General features: G+C 43.3%; 1 protein-coding gene across 1 annotated transcript in view; it reads left to right on the top strand.

Moving 5' to 3' along the window:
* MAN1A1 (mannosidase alpha class 1A member 1) overlaps window positions 1-21,757 on the top strand; it is a 109,531-nt gene that overhangs the window by 69,836 nt on the left and 17,938 nt on the right. The window contains exons 6-9 of the mRNA XM_053283003.1: window positions 11,275-11,398; window positions 14,348-14,441; window positions 17,529-17,644; window positions 20,812-21,031. Of these exons, the coding sequence (XP_053138978.1) occupies window positions 11,275-11,398; window positions 14,348-14,441; window positions 17,529-17,644; window positions 20,812-21,031 (554 nt within the window). The remainder of the gene's footprint in view (window positions 1-11,274; window positions 11,399-14,347; window positions 14,442-17,528; window positions 17,645-20,811; window positions 21,032-21,757) is intronic.

Here is a 21,757-nt window from a genome sequence, read left to right as displayed (position 1 = left end):
TGATAACCAGCACCTTGAATGGGATCCAGAAATTGGTAGCCAGTGCAGCTCTTTCAAAATAGGCATAATATGCTCTGAACAAGAGGTTCCAGAAAGAACCCTAGCCACTGCATTCTGCACCCACTGAAATTCCCGAATATTCTTCAAGGACAGTCCCTCACATAAAACATATTGCAGTAATCCAGCCATGATGTGACTAAGGTATTGGTAACTGTGGCCAGATCTGCCTTCTCGAGAAAGGGACACAGCTGGCACACTAGCCGAAGCTGTGCTAAGGCACCCTGGGCTACTGCAGAGCCACGTCCAGCCATACCCCCAAGCTGAACACTTGCTCTTTCATGGAGAGTACAACCCTATCCAGAGTTGGTTGAATCTCCCTATCCCAATTGGCTTTCCGACTAACTAACAGCACCTCTGTCTTGACCGGATTTAACCTCAGTTTGCTATCCCACAGCCAGCCCTTCACCACCATCAACCTGTGGTTCAGTACATCCACTGCCTCACTAAGATCTAGTGACAGAGAGGTAGAATTTAGTGGCATCTGCATATTGACACTTACTATTAAGTATATGAAGCTGGACATTGATGGTTCACTTTTGTGAACCGCCTAGAGTTTTTGGAGTCAGGTGGTGTGTGTGTGTGTGTGTGTGTGTGTGTGTGTGTGTGTGTGTGTGTGTATATATATATATATATATATATATATATATATATATATATATATATAAAAAAATAATAAAGATTTGATTTGATGGACACTTCAGTCCAAACTTCCTGATTACCTTTCCTAGCAGTTTCATGTAAATATTAAACAGCATGGAGAACAAAACTGAACCTTGTGGGACCACATAGGCCAGTGGCCAAGGAATCAAGCAGACGTCCCCCCAGTACCATGTTCTGGAACTGCCACTTGAGATTACTGGAAACATTCTAATGCAGTACCCCAAACCCCATACCCAAAAGGCGGTCCAGAGGGATACTGTGGTTGATGGTACTGAACACCACTGAGAGGTCTAGCAGAACCAACAGGGGATGTACCACACCCACCCCCCGTCTAGTTCCTGGCAAAGGTCCTCCACCAGGGTGACCAAGGCAGTTTCAGTCCCAAACCCTGAGTGGAAATCAGATTGGAAAGGGGTCTAGATATCAGTATCATCCAGGATCCTTTGCAGCTGCATAGCCACCATGTGCTCTATCACTTTGCTTAAGAAAGGGAGATTTGAAACAGGCTGGTAGCTGTCATAGTTGGAGGGATCAAGGGAGGGCTTTTTAAACAGTGGTCTTACCATTGCCTGCTTGTGGCTTAATGGTATCTTCCCCTTAATGAGACATTAAGTATTAGCTCCAACCACCTACCTGTTCCCTCCCTGGCAGATTTTATTAGCCATGAAGGGGAAGGGTCCAGTACACACGATGTTGCCCACTCACTGTCCAGGATCTTGTCCACCTCCTCAGGCTGCACTAACTGAAAAGAATCCAACACGATAGGACCAGATGGTTGCTCAGGCACATCTCCTAAATCAGCACAGATGTGAGTGACTATCTGCAAAGTAACAAGCAAACTAGTCACTGCTGGCTACTAATGGTTCTTCCCGCATCACAAAAGGGCCTTTGTGATGCATCTGCTTTGCTGCATGAAACAGCTCCACTGGCCTACACTGAGCAGACACAATGGAGACAGAGAGATGTTTGCTCCCCCACCACTACCACCACATAGTAGTCTTGATAATGGGCTCTAGCTTGTGTTCAGTTAGGTTCGTTATGTCTTTCTCCAGCATCAATCTAACCAAGTTGTTTCATTGCCTTGAAGTCTGAGGGAAAACCAAGGGGCTGAACTGGCTCCATTAAGCCAGAAAAGGTGTTTAGGAGCAACTGTGTCATTAGTCCAGGTTATCTCCGCGTTTTAGCGATTCCCTAGTTGTGGACACTGGAAACTCCCCAAGGACTGTCTGGAAACTGAGTAGATCTATAAGTCTGCAGGTAGACATTCTAATTGGTCCACCACCCCTGCAGAAGTTGGTTGAAGTGGTCAAACTAAACCCCACCAGATGGTGATCTGTCCATGACAAAAGAGTTATATCAAGCTCCCCCACCTTCAAATCATTCAATTCCTGGTTGTAAAAAAAAAATATCCAGTGTATGACCTGCCACATTAACAGGACCCGATATTAATTGAAAGTCCCATAGTGACCATGAAATCCTTAGCCTCTCCTACTGTGGAGGCCTTAGCATAGACACTGAAGTCCCCCAAGACAATAAGCCTAAGGGAACCCAATGCCATCTCAGAGACCATCCCTGCCAGCAGAGACAGGGAGACTGAGGTGCAGCGAAGTGGTCAGTACATAAACAGAATCCCTTTCTTATCCCACTATTGGGGCAAACACTCAAAATTCTCAAATTGCCTAACCAGGCATCTGGAAAGGGGAACGAATTCATGACAGATGACTGCAACACCTCCTCCCTGATCCTCAAGACAGAGCTGCTGTAGGATCATGAAACCTGGAGAACAAAACTGTGGAAGACCCAGATCATCCAATCAGGTCTCAGTCGCACATACAAGGTCAACACACTCAACCATAATTAACTCATGGATGACAGATTCTGTTGTACTTACTGACCCGGCCTTCAACAGCAGAACCCTAATCCTTGAAGTATTCCCAGAACTCTCTGAAGCTGCAGGATTGGAAGAAGAACCAGGAAAAGGAACAAGTCTCAATTGCTTGGACCATTTCTCCCCTGCAATGGCCTGCCCACCACCTAAGAAGTGGCTGCCCCCAGACTGCCCTCAGTCCTCTGTCCTGAGGGATATTTTTTTTAAAAATAGTTTCCTTAAGCTCATTTTAAATAAAACAAAAAGCCAAAGGGGAAGGCGGGACTGCTCTCACCCATCTTCTCTGACCTCAGCAGCCCCTGGAAGACTGTGGGAGAAGACTGAAAAGGGGGTAGAGATCAAGGAAACCACTCTCACTGGAATCCTGGCCTGATCCATCTCTGGAGATAGCATAGACTCCCACAGTCTACCCATTGGAATAGAGCAGGCCCTCAACTCCCCAGATCCCCCAAGCAGAATCTGAAAAGATCGTTCCTTTGATACACTTCCACTTCTACCAGTATTCTTTGCACTTCAGAACTACTGTCTGGATCTTTATTGATATTCACTAGTCTTACAGTGACATACTTGTGACAATCTTGCTTTGTTGCATAGTACGAATAAGTGCCCTTCATTTAGACTAGGGATGTGCATGGTCTGGACCAGCACCGAGGTGGGGTCTCCCTTTAAGGGCGGGGGGGTAGAACTTATCCCTCCTGCCACTCTTCCCCCTCCGGCACTGTAGTGTTAAGCGAAGTTTTTGGGGCGGCAGCGTTCCTCGCTGCCGCCCCTGCCCCCGTTGTTGTTTGTAAAGCCTTCGTAAGTGCAGCACGCATGTGCGCACGGCGGCGGCGCATGCGCCACCTACGTCACGCACACGCGCACATGTGTGATGCACTTACAAAGGCTTTACAAACAACGACGGGGGCAGGGGCGGCAGCGAGGAACGCTGCCGGCCCAAAAACTTCGCTTAACACTACAGCGCTGGAGGGGAAAGAGTGGCGGGAGGGGTAAGTTCTACCCCCCCGCCCTTAAAGGGAGAACCCCCCTCGGTGCCGGACCACCTAACATGACCTCCGGACCGGTCCGTGCACATCCCTAATTTAGACCAGGCCTCCTCAACTTAGGCCCCCAGCTATTTTTGAACTACAACTCTCATAATCCCCAGCCAGTGGCCAATAGCCAGATATTATGGGAATTGTAGACCAACATCTGCAAGAGGGCTGAAGTTGAGAAGCCCTGATTTAGACCCTACTTGTTTCAATGTTCACAGATTTCCAGTGATCTGTTTATCAGGATGGGTTCCTGAGAAATTTCCTAAAAAAATTAACTGGGCTTTGAAAAGCATAACCTAAATTGTGTGATAGAGGCAGACTCTCTCAACAAGCTGATTGTAAGTATGTACACTAGAGCGCCTGCCTAGCTATTGGCAGTCCCTGCTTCTCTTAACCCTTAATAGCTAAATATATCGCAAACCTCTTTCTTGCCACTAAATTTTGCACTTCTAATTGGTCCACCACTCCTGCAGAAGTTCATCTATCACCTTAGTATTTTTTCTGCTACTGGTGTCTCCCCCCCCAAAAAAAACCAAAAAAACACAGCATAATCACACTATACTACACCTTTCCAAAAACCCATCTCTCGGGGGGCTTACAACAATATAAAACCAGTTAAAATAGAAATAAAAACATTAAATTTAAAACCAATGTGGGTTTGGAGTGTGTGGTGTGTTTTTACTTGATGTTTTGATGCTGTGTTGTGAACTGCCCAGAGAACAATTTGTTATGGGGCAGCTAACAGCTGTTGTTGTTATAAACATTACATACCTTTTTATTTCAGTCCATAACCAGCTACAAAAACCAGTATATTCACTTTTTAAATATTGTAAGTTATGTGTATAGTAAACCCCTTAGATGGTATTTTTGCCTTTTGAAGCTTTAGCATCTGTAAAGGTAAAGTGTGCCGTCGAGTCTCTGTTGACTCCTGGCAACCACAGAGCCCTGTGGTTGACTTTGGTAGAATACAGGAGGGGTTTACCATTGTCTCCTCCCACACAGTATGAGATGATGCCTTTCAGCATCTTCCTATATTGATGTTGCTCGATATAGATGTTTCCCTTAGTCTTGGAACCATACCAGTGGGGATTCGAACTGGCAATCTCCGGCTTGCTAATCAAGTCTTTTCCCCAATGCGCCATTAGGTGGCTGTATTTCTGGTTAATCTGCAACTAAGTTTTACAGTTTACTTTTGCATTTGGTTTTGAACTGCTGGTTGAATTGGAATTGTACTCCCCAATAGTTACTGCAGCAAGCATTGTATATTAGATTTCTGAGCTCCATCTGCAGAGTTGTCATAAATATTCTGTAGAAGCAAACACGTTCCTATATGGTGGCAAATGTCATTTCCCCCCTGCATACCATATAACGTCTCTAGATTCATTAAAACTGATATTCTGGAGTCCCAGTTACTAGTTATTTTAAGTGCCTGACCAAATATAGAGAGGCCTTTCGTTTAATGCATCTTTTGAATATTCTACTTGTAACACCCTTTCTTGAACACATGCTTACTGGAATATACAAGTTCCATATGTTGAAGAGCACAATCCTCTTGTCCAGTTCTACCCTCTGAATCTGGGAAGCAAAGATGCAATATTGCAATGCATTATCTAAAGCCAGACCTTCCAACATCTGCTTCACTTACCTTAACAGAACATGTTCCATTCCTTTGATCATGCAATTACGGCCAATGAGTTACCATTTAGACAGTAGTTTCCTTTTCTTTGACTTTCTTTTGATTTCAGAGTGTGGTATGTTGGTATTGATAATGAATCCCTCAATTTGTACCACACTGCACAAGCTACTGTTGTAAAGAACTTGATAGTATAACTTAATATCGCATGGATGACGGAACAGTAGATGCATATCCATTACTTTCTGATTTACTGCACTGCATTCTTTTCTTCAGGGACTTGATTTTAAGGATAGCTCACTGGCACAGATAGTCTTTCCTGTTTTTCTTGTATCTTATCCCCCCACCCTTTGTGTTTAATCAATCACTTTTCTCAGAGCTTAAACTTTGGTGCATAAAGCAATAGGAAATGTGAATGGTTTACTTTTACAGGAATTTCTGCACTAAATGTAGATTACATGTTTTCTGATGAACTTTCCAGGCTCATTCTGTTCTGCTTGGGTTGGGTGGAGAGGGGAGGACATAATGGTGGCAAATGCAGGAATACCCTTGTGGAGTGCTACTCAGAGGTATCATCAGGCAAACTTGAAGTGGCACAGCAGATCTCATCACTGATAACAGATCTCATCACTGATTTGTTTTTTACATCTGCTGTTTTCTTCGCCAAGTCAATGTTGTTCCATTAATGAGGTGTCTAACGCTGCATATTGTTGTATGGTTCAGATATATATTATCTAGCTTTTCTTTAGTAAAACACATGACAAGTGATGAAGAACCCAGGCTCTTAGGAATCTACATAATTAGCAGGCAGCCTGAATTAATCTAGAATGAATTTTTATTTATTTATTTATTAAAACATTTTTATACCGCCCAAAACTTACGTCTCTGGGCGGTTTACAACAGAATAAAAACAAAGTAAAACATTCGTTAAGACAAAAATGGGGGGGGGAGACACATTACAACAATTTAAAAATTTTAAAATAATATTTTAGAACAGCATTAAAACCATTAAAACAACATTAATTAAAAGCCTGGCTGAAGAAATGTGTTATTAAAGACTTTTTTAAAGCTGTCAGAGATGGGGAGGCTCTTATTTCACTAGGGAGCACATTCCAAAGCCTTTGCAGCAGTGGAGAAGGCCCGTCCCTGAGTGGCCACCAGACGAGTCGGTGGCAGCTGCAGACGGACCTCTCCAGCAGATCTCAGTGGGCAGTGGGGTTCATGCTGAAGAAGGTGTTCCCTTAAATACCCAGGGCCCAAACTGCTTAGGGCTTTATAGGTTATAACCAGCACCTTGTATTTTGCCCAGAAACATATCGGCAGCCAGTGTAGCTCCTTGAGTACAGGAGTTCTATGGTCTCTCCGAGATGACCCAGAGACCAGCCTGGCTGCCGCATTCTGGACCAGCTGTAGTTTCCGGACTATGTACAAGGGCAACCCCACATAGAGCTCATTACAGTAATCTAGTCTGGAGGTTACCAGCAGATGTACCACTGTTTTGAGGTCATTTACCTCAAGAAACGGATGCAGCTGGCGTATCAGCCGAAGCTGCTAAAGGCACTTCTGGCCACCGCCTCAACCTGGGACACCAGGGAGAGGCTCAGATCCAGAAGCACCCCTAGACTGCGTACCTGTTCTTTCTGGGGAAGTGTGACCCCATCCAGAATAGGCAGATCAAAATCATCTCTCAAGTTCCGACCCCGCACAATGAGTACCTCCGTCTTAGCCGGATTCAGTCTCAGTTTGTTATCCCTCATCCAGCCCATCACCGACTCTAGGCAGGCATTTAGGGAGGTTATGCCCTCTCCTGATGAGGCTGACATGGAGAAATAGATTTGGATGTCATCAGCATACTGACAGCACCCTGCACCAAATCTCCTGATGATCTCTCTCAGCGGTTTCATGTAGATATTAAACATTGGAGACAATATGGAGCCCTGGGGAACACCATACAAAAGTTCAGATTTTGAAGAACAACAGTCTTCAAGGGACACCATCTGGAACCTGCCTGAGAGGTAGGAGCGGAACCACTGCAAAGCAGTTCCTCCAACTCCCAACCCCCTCAGACGCTCCAGAAGAATACTATGGTCAACAGTATCGAAAGCCTCCGAGAGGTCCAAAAGGACCAACAGAATCACACTTCCTCTGTCAATTGCCAATTGGAGATCATCCGTCAGGCCGACCAAGGCAGTCTCCACCCCATAGCCAGCCCTAAAGCCAGTTTGAAATGGGTCAAGATAATCAGTTTCATCCAAGACTGTCTGGAGCTGGGAGGCCACCACCCTCTCAATTACCTTGCCCAGCCACGGAAGGTTGGAGACAGGCCTGTAGTTGTTCAAGTCTGAGGGATCCAGGGTAGGCTTCTTCAGAAGCGGTCTAATAATTGGCTCCTTAAGACAAGGAGGCATCCTACCTTCCCTCAGAGACGCATTTATAATCTCCACCAGGCCTTCCACAACAACCCCCCTGCCAGATAATATAAGCCATGTCAGACAAGGATCAAGAGAACAGGTGGTAGGCCGCACCAGTCCAATCAGCTTGTCCACATCCTCAGGAGTCACAAACTGGAACTAATCCAACCTAATCACACAAGAGGAGTCGCTGGACACCTCCACATCAGACACTGAGGTAATTGTGGAGACGGAGTCTAAGTCGGCCCGAATACGAGAGATTTTTTCCACAAAGAATTCATTAAACACATCACAGCGGGTAATCAATGGTTCCAGATTCTGATTTAAGGGAGGAGGGGCACTCACTAGCCCTCTCACAACCCTGAACAACGCCGCCGGACATGAACTTGCGTATGCGATACGGGCAGAAAAGAATCGTTTCTTTGCCGTACGTATGGCCTGAGCATAGGTCTTCAAATGAGCTCTTTATTGCAATCTGTCGGATTCAAGCCGAGTCTTTTTCCACTTGCGCTCCAGTCGTCTACCTCGCCACTTCAGCCCCAGTAGTTTTTCCGTAAACCAAAGGGCCAATTTTGAAGCCAGTCAGAGAGGACACTTGGGAGCAATCATGTCTACTGCCCCAGTGAGTTTGCTGTTCCAATTCTCCACCAGGGCATCAACAGGATCACCAGCAGAGCCAACACTAAATCCCTCCAAGGCTTCTTGAAATCCTATTGGATCCAATAACCTTCTCGGGCGGATCATCCTAATAGGTCCCTCGCCCCTATGAAGGTGGGAAGTGATTATGAGTCCGACCTTAACCAGATGGTGGTCTGTCCATGACAATGGGGAAATCACAGGATTCCCCAACCACAAAACACCACCCTGATCAGAGTGAAAGACCAAATCAAGCATGTGACCAGCAATGTGCGTCAGGCCTGAGACCACTTGGGATAGGCCCATAGTCGTCATAGCCGCTATGAACTCCTGAGCTGCCCTGGACAAATTGGTCCCAGAGTGAACATTGAAGTCCCCCAGAACCACAAGCCTGGGGGACTCCAACACCTAGTCCAAGACCAAGTCCGTCAGCTCGGTTAGGGACTCAATTGAGCAGCGGGGCGATCGGTACACCAACAGAAGTCCCAGTCTATCCCTGGTCTCCAGACTTAAGTACACACATTCAATATGGTCCAACACTCTAACAGGGATCCTGTTAGATCATAATGAATGGATCTGGGTGGCCTCTTTCTCTCCACCCCCACACCTTCTGGCTGAGTGAATGCTGTGATCCTTAAACACATTTTTAATGTGTTTTTAAAATGATTTTTTCCAAAAATTGCTACAAAGGTCGTCCTGATTGTCATTCAGTAGTAATAGTAGGATCTCAAAACAAACTCTTAAGCAGAAAAGCTCCTTGGTTTCTGCCAACAGTCATAATCTGATTTACATGATTTCAGTCAACTTTCTAGAGTTGGAATAGAGCAGGTCTTCAACCCCACATATGCTGCATGCATCCAATTTCATACCACTTCTGATAACATTCCAAATATGGTTGCTAAACTGCAAAGTACATGCATGGGGGGCTGCTCTTGAAGACGATTCAGCAGGTTAGATTGGTGCAGAATAAGCCAGATGACTGACAATTTAAGGGCAACTGGAATATACAAGACCCTTTTGGCTTAGCTGCATTGGTTACCCATTTACCTTTGGACACAAAGTGCTGGTTTAATCCTTTTAAAGCCCTAAAATACCTGGGGTCAAATTTCCCTAAGGACCCTCCTTTCCCATACCAACCTGCCCAGGTGTTGAGATTGGCCTCAGAGGTTTGTCTTGATATTTGGTTCGCAAGTACTGGAGAGAGGGCTTTCCCGGTGGTGGTTCATTTTCTGTAGAAAGCTCTTCCTAGGGATATCTGTTTAGTCCCTTCTTTGGCCACTTCAGATGACATGTACAAAGCTATCTTATTGCTGCAGGGTTTTTTTCATTTTATTTTACTGTAGCATATTGGTTTATTGTATATGGTAGTATTTGTCTTAATATATGCCACTTTTTGGCTTTTAATTTTTAAAAAGCCTGTGTATAAACAACAAGTTGTTCTAGTAAGAACTAATCAGCCTACTTTCCTTTCACTGGCTCTACAGCTGGACTAAATTTGGTTCAAATCAAGGTTTACAAGTTAGATATCTTGCACCTCTAATGTTCATGCATCCACCATCTTGGATCAGGGTGGATGATATTATTACAAACTATACCATTGAGGTGTCCCTGTGTGTCACTCACTACAAATGTATCAAATTTGGTTCAAATGGGTTAGACAGTCCTCAAATTAGTGCACTTGCACCTCAAAGGTTCACACATCCACCATCTTGGATCAAGGTGGATGACATCATCACAAACTACACCATTGGGACATCTGTATCCATACAGCTGTAGAAAAATTTGGTTCAAATCAGACTGTCCACAAGATATTGCACTTGCACCTCAAAAGTTTACATGTCCGCCATCTTGAATTGGGTTGGATGACATTGTCACAATCTACACCGTTGAGGTGTCCCTATGTGTCCCTACAGCTGTAGCAAATTTGGTTCAAATCAGTTAAGCGGTTCACAAGTTAGCCCACTTGCACCTCCAAAGTGTATGCGTCTGCCATCTTGGTTTGGGGTGGGTGACATCATCACAAACTATGCCATTGAGGTGTCCCTGTGTGTCACTCACTGCAACTGTATCAAATTTGGTTCAAATGGGTTAGACAGTCCAAGTTTGCGCCTCAGATGTTCACATGGCCACCATCTTGAATTGGAGTAGAGGACATCATCACAGCATCCCTATGTGTCCCTACAGCTGTAGTAAATTTGGTTCAAATTGGTTAAGCAGTTCACAAGTTAGCCCCCCACTTGTGCCTCAAAAGTTTACGCTTGGATCGGGGTGATTGACATCATCACAAACTACACCGTTGAGGTGTTCTTGTGTGTCTCTACAACTATACCCGATTTAGTTCATATTGGTTCAGGCATTGTGAAGTTGATGGGGGGGGGGGACACACACACAATGCTGGGTGATCTCATAAGCCTACTGGAAAGAAGGCTAAAAATAGACTACTTTAGTCATCACCATTGAAAAGGAAAATGACAGGTGTATTAAAATTTGATCAATTGGATCAGTTCAAATGACAATCCAAGTGTGTTCACATAGTTTTTGGAACTTACATTACAGTATGCTGTGGTTCCTGAATTCTCATTGGGTTTGATTCTTGCTGATAACAGCATATTTATTTTTGGTGCCAGTATGCACCCACAGTCTCAAAGTAAACAGGACTCCATTGGTGAGTGTAATCAGGAGCACAGAAGAATGAACTGGTGATGCAACTTAACTGACTGTTTTGAACTAGGCCTACTCCTAAGCCAGGGTCACTCTGGCACATCATTTAGCAGTGCTGATAGCAAGGAATGTGAGCACACTGGAAATATACTAAAGTAATCTTGTGAGAATTTGGCTGGTTTCAGGTTAACGAGTGTTTAAGGTTTTAACCATTCTTTTTGGTCAGTTAAGCACTGCATAATGTTGGAGCTGTTTTATATATTGTAATTTCACTTCATTTTTCATTTTTAGTGGTATTGGGCGAAATTGGCCCTGGGCTTCAGGAGGAAGCAGTATTTTGGCAGAATTTGGAACATTGCATTTGGAGTTCATACACCTAAGCTATTTATCCGGAAATCCAGTGTTTGCTGAAAAGGTTAGTTTCTTACCATAACAGGTGTCTTTCAGGTTGCACAGTCACAATGTTTTTGGAAGTGTGATGAATTATGTGAAGTGTCTGGATTATGCCCAACCTTACCTAGCAACTTCTGGTCCTCTGAAGATAATATTCTCAAAGTACTAAAGGTTATGGGGCTGTTCTCACGACCAAATGGGAGTGGGCTGGAGAGGAGGGATGATCCTACCTTCCTTCTCCCAGACAACCTGAGCCTCCTTGAGCTCTGCAGCTCACACACAAAAACCACAGCGATGTTCTCCATTGCTGAAATTGGGAGCTGAGGCCTCCACATATCCCAGAATGCATTGTGTGAGTAGAGGAGAGGCAGCTTTCAGTACTGCAGCAGCTCTGCCTGGCCCCACTTTCCACGTAACCTGACAGTAAACATGGCCATCTGCAGCCTGGGAACAGTTTAGATTGAACCAGTGCTGCAGACTCAAAGAAAAAGGTAGGATGGTTTGCTTTGTTGCCTACAAAGCAAGCCATCTGGGTAAATGGCTTTAGATTGTGAGCCCTTTGGGGACAGGGATCCATTTTATTTATCTTATTTATTTGTTATTTCTCTGTGTAAACCACCCTGAGCCATTTTTGGAAGGGCGGTATAGAAATCGAATTAATAATAATAATAGAAGATCTGGACTACCGAGGTTTGGAGCTTCTGGGTCAGGAGGCTTCCCGGTTCCCCAGAAAACCACTGATTCCTGGGTTAATCCCATCCTAGCCAGGAATCTGTGGTTGTGAGAACAGACTCTGTCACTTTTTAGTACTCTAGTTGATTGTTTTAAAAATGTAAAACGACAGAGTCACTATGCTTTTGGCTGAAAGACTAAAGTGCTTTCTGTTAAATGTACAAAATTGCATTTGTATGACAAACAGGGGGGCAAATTTAGTGTGGAATTTGTCTCCATGAAGTTTTGTATCCCACTATTAGCAGTTTCACAGCTGGTAGTCCTGTCAAACTTGTGTTGTGCTTCTATAGTGCCTTTTACAGAATAATAGTTTGTTCTGGTTGCTGAGCTACAGGAAATATTTTTAGCTTCCTTTTTTTCCCCCAGGGGCAGGGTGTGTACGCATTTAGTAGGATTTTGCCACAATACAGTCTGTGTGTGTAAACACAGAACAAGATGAATGACTTTGTTTTAGTTTGCATATTTTTATACCCCCTAAAATATACATTGCTAGATCTATATAAATATACATCTAAATATATACATGTAAATATACATCTAAAACCAATGTAACAATGAGAGCCAGCATGGTGTAGCAGTTAGAGTGCTAGACTAGGACCGGGGAGACACGAGTTCAAATCCCCATTCAGCCATGATACTTGCTGGGTGACTCTGGGCCAGTCACTTCTCTCTCTCCACCTAACCTACTTCACAGGGTTGTTGTGAGGAGAAACTTAAATATGTAGTACACTGCTCTGGGCTCCTTGGAGGAAGAGCAAGATATAAATGTTAAATAAATAGATAGATAAAATTTAAAACAACCAACAATAATACATTACAATGATTAAAACAACTTAAATTCTCAGTATAAACTTTAAAACTTGTTAAGTAAAAGTACTGATTAAAAAGGTACATCTTCAGCTGTTTCTTAAAAACCACCAAGGATGGGGAAGCTCTGATTTTATTTGGGAGTGTGTTCCAGAGTCCTGTAGCAGCCCTAGAGGAGGCTTGATTCTGAGTCCCCACCAAACACACTGGTGGCAACTGCAACTGGACCTCCCCTGATCTTAATAAACAGTGGAGTTAATGAAGAAGAAAGTGCTTTCTTAAATACCCTCAATCCAAGCCATTCAGGGCTTTGTTAAGTAATAATCAGCACTTTGTATTTGGCCCAAAAAAGTATTGGCAGCTATTGTCGTTTCGTTAGGATGGGAGTAATGTGGTTTCTTCACGTAGCCCGGGAGACCAACCTGGCTGCCACATTCTGCACCAGTTGCAGTTTCTGGACTGCATAGAAAGTGCATCGCAGGTAGTCAGACCTGGATGTTACCAGCATGTGCACCATTTGTTTGGCTATCACTAACCTCACTTTTAATCTCTGCAGCCATAATGTGCAAAGTTTTGAGAGGGAGAGAACTTGGGTTATAAGAAGCTGTGAGCTCCCCCAAAAGAGTGATATTCACCCTGGTGTAAACTGTGGGTTTGTTGGGGGGGGGCGCACACATGTATCTCTATAATACAAAAAGCTGCTTAGGCCTGACTGACTGACATGAAACTCCCAGAGGTTCATGTCATGAAACTCTGCCGTGCCCTTTTTTTGCAGGTATGTTCCAAACCTTGCCCAGAGTATGGGAAAAATTCATTACTTTCCCAGAAAACTCTCTCATTGGAAAGCATGGGGAATGATACTTCATAGAGATAGCAAAAGACTAGAGTCACAGAAAGTGAAGCTATTAATATGTTTTCAAAATGCAAGCCCTCACTAACTGACATGACACTGCCAGACCAAACCATGAAAGATAGAAACATGCCATTTTGCAGATAGATTCCAGACTTTGCGAAGACTACCAAAATAAAAAATGAGGAAAATTCATTCATGTCCTGGAAATTCATGGAGCTAGAAAAAGACTAGAATCACAACAAGAGAAGATACTTGCAAACTACAAGCCCTTCAGCTACACTACCACAAAAGTCCAGAAACATTCATTAATGTGGGGGAAATGTAGGGGGAAATTACCATTGGAAAGCATGGGGAATGATACCTCATAGACAGAGAAAAAGACTAGTCACAGAGAGATAAGACATTTTACAAATATGAGAAAGAGAGAGAATATGTTAAGAGTTTCCCTTTTCTTCTTGAATAATGTGTATAATTCTCATATTATAAAGAATTTAATCTTCAACTGTATGTATAAATGTACACCAAAAAGTGATAGATATGAATAAAAACCAATTCTTTTTAAACATTTGTTTGCAATAGGTTATGAATATTAGGAAAGTCTTAAATCGGCTGAAGAAACCAGAAGGTCTTTACCCTAATTACCTAAATCCTAGTAGTGGCCAATGGGGTCAACGTAAGTATATCAACTCAATGGTGGGGGAGAAAAAACTAGTTGTCCTCCTGTATTTGTAAATTAAAAAGTGTTTAAAAGCTCCGTGAACTGGATTAACATATACGGGCCTTTCATTCTTCCCTATTTCTGTTTGTGTATAAAATACTGCTGTGGTTGAATATAACCAGAAATATTATAGTTTCCTGGAAATGAAAGTGTTCAATTAATTTTAGTCATGTGCACGGACCGGTTCGGAGGCCATTCTAAAGGCCTCCAGACCGGTCCGGACACGGGGTGGTTTTGGTTCGGGAAGAATGTCTGGGGGGTTCCAAAAAGAATAGGGGGGGCTTTACTTAACCCTCCCAACAACCGCGCTGTATTTCTCCGAGTAATCGGGCAGCAGGATAGCTCCCTGCCGCCCCCTTCAAAGTCCTGCTCGGCTGGCGGCCACCCACAAGAAGACCCGTGGCGTTCAAACAGACCCATCGTGAAGTAAATCCATCGTTACGAAGATCCATCGTTAAGAAGATCCGCTCTGTGTAGTCCCCGCTTGCAAGAAGTCAAGACCCCCTCCCATTCCAAGTCACAAGAGAGGGCGGCGGGAGAATTCCCCTGCCGTGCCCTTCCCCTTTGCCGGTCTGGCCGCAAATGGCTTCTAAGAAGCCTTTCGCACACGCGCACGCGCGTGAAAGGCTTCTTAGAAGCCATTTGCAGCCAGACCGGCAAAGGGGAAGGGTACGGCAGGGGAGTTCTCCCGCCGCCCTCTCTTGTGACTTGGAATGGGAGGGGGTCTTGACTTCTTGCAAGCGGGGACTACACAGAGCGGATCTTCTTAACGATGGATCTTCGTAACGATGGATTTACTTCACGATGGGTCTGTTTGAACGCCACGGGTCTTCTTGTGGGTGGCCGCCAGCCGAGCAGGACTTTGAAGGGGGCGGCAGGGAGCTATCCTGCCGCCCGATTACACGGAGAAATACAGCGCGGTTGTTGGGGGGGTTAAGTAAAGCCCCCCTAGTCTTTTTGGAACCCCCCACCCCAGTGCCGGACCGCAGCTCTGCGGTTCTGTGCACACCCCTAATTAATTTACATAATAATACTTCTAAATATAGAGCTCCATACTGATAGGAAATTTTATCTGGAGTCGTGATTGTCTTTTATGGAGTACTTCCCCAAAAGTAAGGGTGTGCACGGACCACACACCATGCTGACCACGCAAATGGCCTCCATGCATGTGCAGAGGCCAAGTGAGTGATGAGCCATGTCACCGCCACATGCGGGCTGCTGGGGGGAGCATCACAGGAAGCTGCTTGGAGTGGCGGTTGCGCTGGTAAGCATCTCAGTCCTTAGTTTAAAGGTGCCGCCTCTCCCCACCCCACCCACTGCTGCCTCGAACTGCCAGACCTATTTGAGGCTCGGCCAGACCGCGGTTCATGCTTATCCCTACCCAAAAGTTATCACTATAACTTAAGGAATAATGAACTCAACATTCGTCTTGGTGGACAAAATACATTCTGTTACTATTAGACGAGAACCACTTTCTCTCTGAAGGTCACTCCTGAATTATTGCTATTGTTCCTGTACATTTATTTAGCCTTTGTTACTTTGGCAGTAAATTGAAAGTGATTTGCAGTGTCATGGGTCAATTAGATTTGTCTCTAGCAATAATAGATATAATAGCAGGACTTATTATTGATGAGACTCTGCTTGTGCTATTTAGTTTGCAAATGTCAAGAGTTTCTGAGGTAATTCATTTAGGAACCTGTAAAGGTCATTTAAATGCTGCTATTCAGAGATCAGCCTTCCATCACACACACTCATTCTTTTGAGGAAAGCTTCTTTCCTCTTTGTATTGTGAAAACTTGTGTAATTAATTAGTTATCCCCTTAGTGTTTTTTAAAAAGTGTTCTGTTTGTTTAGCTCTTTGTAATCCTATCTTGGCATCACAGAACCTTTCATTGGGAAAGGATAGTGAAGTAACATTATAACATTTAAGATAACTAAATACCAGGTCATAGATTGATGAGGAAAGAAGCACATTGTAAAGGTGAAGCCTTCAATAGAAGGCGAGGGGTGGGGAGATTCTGTGCTCTCATGATTGGGGGGGGGGGGTCGGGGGAGAAATGTCCATGGTCTTTTTTCCTTTTTTAAGGTATAATTTTAAAAGACAAGGAAGAGACCAATGTGCCTTGTTTGGTATAAAACATTATGCAGTTAACTGTGTGGATTCTTCAGCTTAGATTACAGAGCCAATACTGTGCATCTATTTCTTGTAAATATAACATTTGATCCAGAAAAATGCTTAGTACATGATCAGTATTCTTCTAAGCTAAAGGAGCAGTCTTTGCAAAATTAAATAGTAATTAACATGTGATAGTTGACTTTTGAATTTGACTATTTTGGTCCCATAGAATAAAAATAAAATGGGTTGGTCCTAGGGATGTACATGAAACGGATTTTGCATTCCGAGCTCAGAATGGAACGCAAAATGCCTGAATCATTCCATCGGAATACAAAATGGTGCTCTTCTGGCCTCTCTCTGCATGCGTGGCAGCCATTTGCATGGTGGTCCTGACCACATGTGTGTCCAGAGACCAGAAGAGTGCCATTTTGGACTTGCAAAATGGCACTCAGAACGTTTCTACTGTTCCAAGTCAGAACAGGGTCATTCCATTCCAAGCTCGTAACAGGCCCTTCATTCAAAGGGCATTCTGCCCCAAGCTCAGAACACTTGAAATGGCCTGGTTCATCGTCAGAACATTCTGACCACGAACTGTTATTCCCATCCCTAGTTGGTCCAAGTCAGGCTGGCCCAGTGAAAGATTGTGTTGTTTTTAGAGGAAATTGTTGAATTAAGTGGGCTCAACTTTTGGTGTTCTGTACCTTGAAGTAATATATGTATACATCCAGCCTCATGCAAAATGCTTTTTGTGTGGAGCATCCTTTGCTGAATAATGGTTAGAAGTATATTCTGAGATTTCAGTCTCTGCTGAAGGATTGCTACACAGAGGAAGTTTGCAGTTCATCTGTCATACTTCAGAGCAGTTGTATTTGCTTAAATTTAATATGGAATTACTGTTGAATCAATGCCCTGCTGGTGTTTTCCAGATCATGTGTCTATTGGAGGACTTGGAGACAGTTTTTATGAATATTTGCTTAAGGCATGGCTGATGTCAGATAAGATGGATGAAGAAGGCAAGCAAATGTATTATGATGCTGTTCAGGTAAATGAGAGAGCAACCTATGTATAATAAAGCTATTTTTATCAAACATACTCATCACATGTAAAAATCAGGAAGAAATGCAGTTTAGGATTCCTGACAACTTAGCAATGAGAGAACATGATTCTTAAGTTATTGGTCATAAGTAGCTACAAGTGTTAATACAATTCTTGATGAATATGCCCTCATTCCTAACTTACAAATTGAGAACATAATGTTTTCCTTCTACTCTTTACATTGTAACCTGTCTATATAGGAAGGTGTCTATCTCAGTGTCTCCTAAATTGTAAAAATTCTAGCAGACATACTCCATCTGCTAGAAGAGATGCTGTATTGGCAAAACATGCAACTTACTTATCCTGTATTCTGCTTGGCAAAAGGATCAATTGCAATTATAGAAAGTGTGAAAATTGTCAGTTCAAGTTCTGTTTTTGAATCATTACAGTGACTCTTCTCTTTTTCAATAATGTTTATGTTAAACTATTATTATTCTTCAGAATACTGACAGTGAGCTTGTAGAGTTGTTTTGTTGGCTCTGGAAAAGATGATAAAACTAAACATGGAAAATCTATATTTTTGAACTAAGCTCTCTCTGGCTGTTCTAAGATGCATTTTATGACTGTTTCTATATTGTTTGATTTGCTGGAGGTTTTTGTTTAAAAGGACAGATGTGTAATATTCTGAAATACCATACTAAATGTAACTCTTGCCCCTGCATTAAAACACAAATAGGGCTGTGGTTTAATCAGATTCACTGACTAAACTCCAAAGCCCAACTTTGGGAGAACATTTTTGAGGGGTTGCTGCCAGGAGAGCCAGGCCAAGAAGCACCCATGCATATGGCCGTCTGGATCCCAAATATTAGATTTAGTTGGTCAGTGAAGTCCTGTGAGGCAAAGTGTTAAGGTCACCATTTGATTTTTGGAAACAATTTATATTCTGAGGCAGTCACATTTATTTAAATGAATTGTCTACCCTGTGATTAATCACTAAAACTATTTAATCACTTATCAGTTCTAATTGTAAGCAATATCTCTGGAGTGATATTGATATTGGAGTGGTAACTCATTAGAACTGGAACTCCCACTGGCTGTTTGCATGTGATCACTGATCAAAAGACAGTACTTCATGGATGTCAGTTCCCCTGCTTGAGGGCTACAGTTGGATTGATCTCCAGCTGTATTTGCATTTTAGCACTAATTTTCATGGAAGTGTGTAGCATATTATCCGTATTATTCTAACCATTTACATAAAATGAGAGAAGAGATCTTGCCTTGGTGGGTTCTAAAAAAATAGAGGAAAGGGTGGGAAATGAGGCAATGGTAAGCAGCAGAAGAATGTGTCAGTGTTTCAGTTACATTTACTTGTACTTAGTTTGCAGTAAGGAATGGGATTAAACTGTTTTGCCAAAGGCTTCATGGAAGAGGTGGATTTTAAGAAGGAATCTGAAGGAAATAAGAAAGGCAACGTCACTCGGTGTTCCAGGAAGCATTTCCAAACATAAGCAGATCAAGAGAAAAAGGGTACAGGTGCTTGAGGGAGCAGAAGACCTATGGATGCTTGAGTGTGGCAGGACTGGAGGAGCAAAGGTCATGAGCAGGAGTGTAATGGAATACAGGGCCCTGAGAAGGAGGGAGGGGTAAAGGCATGGACTGCTTTGAATGTAGGGACAAGGAGCTTGTGCTGGATCTGAGAGTGGAAACAAAGTTGGTAAAGGCATTAAGGAGGGAGTTGATGGGGGTTGGTGTGACAGGTGAAAGTTCTTATCTGAAGAGTAATGAATGGAGATGAGAGGGAGTGACATAAGCCAATGGAAGACCAGCAAGGAGAAGCTTGCAGTGGTCCAGGCAAGGGGTTGAGGTTGTGAACTAGAGTTCTTACCAAGGAGGCAGAGTCAAAGGATTGTATTCTTGTGATATTGTAAAGGGGAAGTAGCATGCTCTGGTGGCAGACTAAATGTGGAAAATAAAGGAGAGAGAAGAATCAATAAGGCTTGGAGACAGGCACAGATGTAGTAGTTGTTGTTTATTCGATTTCTATACCACCTATCCAAAAATGGCTCAGGGTAGTTTACACAGAGAAATAATAAATAAGATGGATCCCTGTCCCCAAAGGGCTCACAATCTAAAAGAAACACAAGATAGACATCAGCAACAGTCACTGGAGGTACTGTGCTAGGGGTGAATAGAGCCAGTTACTCTCCCCCTGCTAAATAAAGAGAATCACCACATTAAAAGGTGCCTCTTCGCCAAGCTCATGTAGGGAGCGGCTCACTCTGAAATCCTGGGAACTCTCAGGCAGTCAAGCACCATGATTAGCCCATGGCAGGCCCACACAGCGCGGAGCTCAAGGACTCGTAGTTCAAATAATGTCCACGGCAGGGTAAGTTTCTCCACATCAGGAGCACACACATCATGTTCAAGGAGAGTGATTTCAGCTCACCTCAGTGGTTCATTGTTCCAACTTATGGATTCAGCAGTCCAGTGATTCAGCTTAGGGAAAAGGTTTGTGTGCACATGACTGCTCAGATGGCAGAACCACTGATCAGCAGGCGGCAACATGAGCCACACTTCCTACAACGGAGACTTCAGAAAGGAGCCCCACAGTCAAAAATATCATTCTCGGGTGGGGAGCGGGGAGACTCTTATAGGATTTTGCCTTCTGCACAAGGTGGGAAAATTTGGGACAAAGGGGGACTTCAAGGTATCGGACTTAAAGGTGTGGGTGCGATTGTTACTAATCAGATTAATCAGTTACTAATCAGTTACTAACTGAACAAAAGGGTGCAATTCTATCAAATCTACATGTTTGGCACTTGACATAGATTTCACTCTAGGATGTGCTTTCCCTGTTTCTCAATCTTTAATCTAAAATACTTTTTTGCTGTGTCAGAAACTCTGACTTCATTAAGATTACATGGAATTTGGGAGAGAAGTGTACAGTACCTTTTATTTAGATAGCGTTTGCAGTTCAGGGTGACAGACCTGTTTAATCCAAACAGAGGTCAGCCTATCTCCTGATTCCAGGTGCTGGTCCAAACTTCGCTCTGCTGACCTTCTGCAAAAACCCTGGCTTCCTACGGAGGGGTGGGCGGTGTTCTGTTAATGCTGGAATTTAGGCATCTTCTTAACATGTATTAATTTACTGCACACTGTTTTGAATTTTTCCAGTCCATAGAGACCCATCTGATCAGGAAATCTAGCAATGGCTTGATGTACATTGCTGAGTGGAAGGGTGGCCTCCTTGAACACAAAATGGGGCACCTCACCTGTTTTGCTGGAGGGATGTTTGTTCTGGGTGCTGATGGAGCTCCTGCGGGTAAAACTGGACGCCACATTGAACTTGGTGCTGAAATTGCCCGCACATGTCACGAGTCATATGATCGCACAAGTAAGCATTCTGAACTTTTGAATAGCTCTGTTCCAGGCTATCTTTTAAAACTCGTCTTTGTTTCATGGTTGATTCTGTGCATTTAGCTTTTTAGTACATAGGTGATACCTGGGACTTGTGTGTGTTTCTCTGTTGAATCCCTGTTGCATGCAGTTCTTACCTTTATACGTTATGTATGAGAGAGGTTTGGAGAGTTTCCTCTTGAAACAGGAAACTGAAACAAGGTTACAGAAACTGCATTCTTTCATCTTGGAGAAGAGTGATAGGGCTGCTGCACAAAGTTGAAAAAAGCTCTAGCAACCCACTAGCATGTAGCTTTTTTATTCCTTTGGAAAGAACAGTTTTCTCACTTTTTGTAAAGCACAACATACATGGCTTGCCCTGTATACTTAAAGATGGTAAAAATAACAGTAAGCCAAACTTCTGAAACCAGTCTGAAGCTATCATTGGTCAAGTGTTTAAAATCTGTTCTTGTATTAACTAATTAAAATAAGTTTTAAAATAGGTAGCAAGCTTTTTAGCAGCTCCAACAGATCCTGAGTTCCTCTACTAGTTTGATAGGCATGTGTGAGAAGCTAGAAAGTCCTCCCACGGAGTTATTTGAAAACTTGCAAATACAAACACATACACACATGCCATAACTCTATTCCTGCCCTTGACAAAACAAGCTCCATAGAATGTTGTGTACAATATCTAAATCAATAAACATAGAAGTCAGATATATTT

The sequence above is a fragment of the Hemicordylus capensis genome, chromosome 1 (genome assembly GCF_027244095.1).
Source record: "Hemicordylus capensis ecotype Gifberg chromosome 1, rHemCap1.1.pri, whole genome shotgun sequence".
Classification (NCBI taxonomy): Eukaryota; Metazoa; Chordata; class Lepidosauria; order Squamata; family Cordylidae; genus Hemicordylus; species Hemicordylus capensis.
Note: the sequence above shows the minus strand (reverse complement) of the source record. Positions and strands in the feature narration are given on the sequence as shown.